The 3,000-nt window shown below is 40.1% G+C and overlaps 1 protein-coding gene across 1 annotated transcript in view; it reads left to right on the top strand.

The window, feature by feature from the left end:
- LOC104727607 overlaps window positions 7-3,000 on the top strand; it is a 5,981-nt gene continuing 2,987 nt past the window's right edge. The window contains exons 1-2 of the mRNA XM_019231756.1: window positions 7-178; window positions 357-2,949. Of these exons, the coding sequence (XP_019087301.1) occupies window positions 457-2,949 (2,493 nt within the window). The 5' untranslated portion in view covers window positions 7-178; window positions 357-456. The remainder of the gene's footprint in view (window positions 179-356; window positions 2,950-3,000) is intronic.

Raw genomic sequence — 3,000 nt, 5'->3', positions numbered from 1 at the left:
GCTTTTTTTTTTAATTTCCGCTGAATTGAACAAATTACTTTTGGGAATTTTCGATTGTTTGATTTAGGGATCCGATTCGCAGTCCGATTTACCGAAACCCTAATTTTGATTTTGTGATTGTGGGAGACTTATAAAGGTTCCTTAAGAGACTCCGATTTCGTCTGATAAAGTGATGCAGGTAGGCATGCAAATTTCTCTCCTTTTTTTTTTTTTTTTTGCTTGATTTCTGAGAAAAATTGTGTGGATTTCAATGCAAAGTTTTGTTCTTTTTCTTTCCCCGAGTGTGATTTGATCTGTTTGGTAACTTGTGTGTTTTTTTAATCATATTCTGGGTACTTTTTGTGATTCTGGGTTAGGTTTTTGGTGTTACAGATCTGAACAATGTTTCTTTGCGTGTATGATGGAATTTGAGACCTGGTGGCTTTTGATTCTGGGTTTTGGTTCGAGGTGGCTTTCATGGAAAATAGACTAGGTAACTCTAATGGAGTGGGAATTTCGAAGAAATCCAGGTCCTTAGATCTTAAGACGCTCTATAAGTCTAGCATTTCCAAGGATTCAGTGAATAAGAGCTTTAAAAGGAAGAATAGGTCTGGGGATGATGCTGATCGGTTGAAGCAGGACAAGAAGAGTAGGAAAGTTGTTTCTTTAAGTAGCTTTAAGAAAGTTGATACCGGAAACGACAACATTCTGGACAAGGCGTTCAATGGCACCACCGTATTGCACAGTTTGGAGGACTCCAAGATGGGTTTGGACGAGAAATTGTGTGACACTAGTGGGCTTCAAGGGATTTCTGTTGGTTTGGCTGGTAGTACGATTTATGTTCCTAGACGCAGGAGAGATTTTGTTGGGAGGAGTAGGTTTGAGAATGGCCTAGTGCACAAGTCTGCAGGGGAATCTGATAGTCAGGAGGAGCTGGTTGATAATAATATCCCTAAGGAGATTGGTGAAGAATCTAGTGCTCAGCATCAACTCTCTAATGTTGAAGAGAAAGACTTTGACAAAGAAATTAAAGAATCTAATCCAGCAGCTCAGTTGCAGTTGGAAAATGGGGATTCTAATCAGACTCCAGTGAAAGATGATCAGTTGGTTGTTGTTAAACAAAGAAATAGTAATAGCAGAAAAAGGAAGTCCTCAACATCAAACAGACGCGTGGGAAAAGAGGCCAAGTCTTCTCCAGGTGATACTTCGGGCAGAATATCCAAGGTATCACCACGAGAAGACGATGAGGAGAATCTTGAAGCTAATGCAGCAAGAATGCTGTCTTCGCGGTTTGATCCAAACTGCACTCAGTTTCCTTCAAATTCTGTTACTCCTGGTTCACCATCTGCCAATAGATTGCATCCATCAACTTCTGGTAAAAATTCAGCTAATCCTCGGTCTGAGTTGCTTAGTTCCAAATGTGTCTCAGATGACACTGATGATAGAATGTTGCGACCAAGGAGAAAGCATGACGAAAAGGGTAAAGTTCGGAAAAGGCGCCACTTTTATGAAGTATTGTTTTCAGATGTGGATTCAAACTGGTTGTTAAACAAAAAGATAAAAGTTTTCTGGCCTTTGGATGAGAGTTGGTATCATGGGTTTGTGGATGGTTTTGATGGTGACAAGAACCTACATCATGTTAAATATGATGATCGTGATGAGGAGTGGATTAACTTACAAGGTGAAAGATTCAAAATTCTGTTGTTCCCTACTGAAGTTCCTGGAAAAAATCAACAGAAAAGGCGTGGTTCAGGGTCCAAGTCTACTCTGAAAATAAAAGGGAATGATACATCCAGCAAAGATGAGGAGAAGCAGAAAGGAAATCTAGAAGATGATAGTTGCATGGAATCAGAACCAATCATCACATGGTTAACTCGATCTAGGCATCGGGACAAATCTTCCACTCCTAAGGCTGTACAAAAACCGAAAAAATCGGAAGTAATGACAGCTTTGGAAACTGCGAAAATGGATGGGGATGTTGTTAGAGACGCTGCAGGACACACAGATAGATCTACTAGTTCTCCTGCATCATGTGAATCACCTGGAACAAGTAGGAACGAGTTGGAAAGCTCTGGTTTTCGTAATGGTAGCATATTTCCTATTGTCTACTGTAGGAGACGACTTCATACAGTAAAAAAAGGAATCTACAAGGGGTCAGCTGAGAATAATGTTGAGGTTTTGAAGCACCTTCATGTATTACGAACTCCGGATCCTGATATTGAGTTTATGCCTATTGAAGATTCGGGGGATCTGGAACTTTATTGTCCATGGAATGACACAGAGCAATTTGAGTTGTCCCTCAGCCAACAGGTTGTGTCCTTGATGAAGTACTCTCTTATGACGGATGTTGACTGGCTTTCACGTGTTAATCTTTCGCTTCGTCATGGTACACTTGTGACTTTGTGGCCAAGGGTTTGTTTGGAAATGATATTCCTAAATAACAACGATGGTTTAGAATATCTTATTTTCGAAGGCTGCTTAATGGAAGTTGTTCAATTGATTTTCCGTATCTTGATGGTAGTAGATCATACTAATAAGGAAGGAGCACAAGCAACGGATGCTGACTTGCAGTTGCCAGTTTTCTCAATTGGTCTCCAAGTTTCTNGTAGATTGCATCCATCAACTTCTGGTAAAACTTCAGTTCATCCTCGGTCTGAGTTGCTTAGTTCCAAATGTATCTCAGATGACACTGATGATAGAATGTTGCGACCAAGGAGAAAGCATGATGAAAAGGGTAAAGTTCGGAAAAGGCGCCACTTTTATGAAGTATTGTTTTCAGATGTGGATTCAAACTGGTTGTTAAACAAAAAGATAAAAGTTTTCTGGCCTTTGGATGAGAGTTGGTATCATGGGTTTGTGGATGGTTTTGATGGTGACAAGAACCTGCATCATGTTAAATATGATGATCGTGATGAGGAGTGGATTAACTTACAAGGTGAAAGATTCAAAATTCTGTTGTTCCCTACTGAAGTTCCTGGAAAAAATCAACAGAAAAGGCGTGGTTCAGGGTCCAAGTCTACT

The sequence above is a fragment of the Camelina sativa genome, chromosome 11 (genome assembly GCF_000633955.1).
Source record: "Camelina sativa cultivar DH55 chromosome 11, Cs, whole genome shotgun sequence".
NCBI classification, from domain to species: Eukaryota; Viridiplantae; Streptophyta; class Magnoliopsida; order Brassicales; family Brassicaceae; genus Camelina; species Camelina sativa.
The sequence above is the reverse complement of the archived record's forward strand: the minus strand, read 5'-3'. Positions and strand labels throughout refer to the sequence as shown.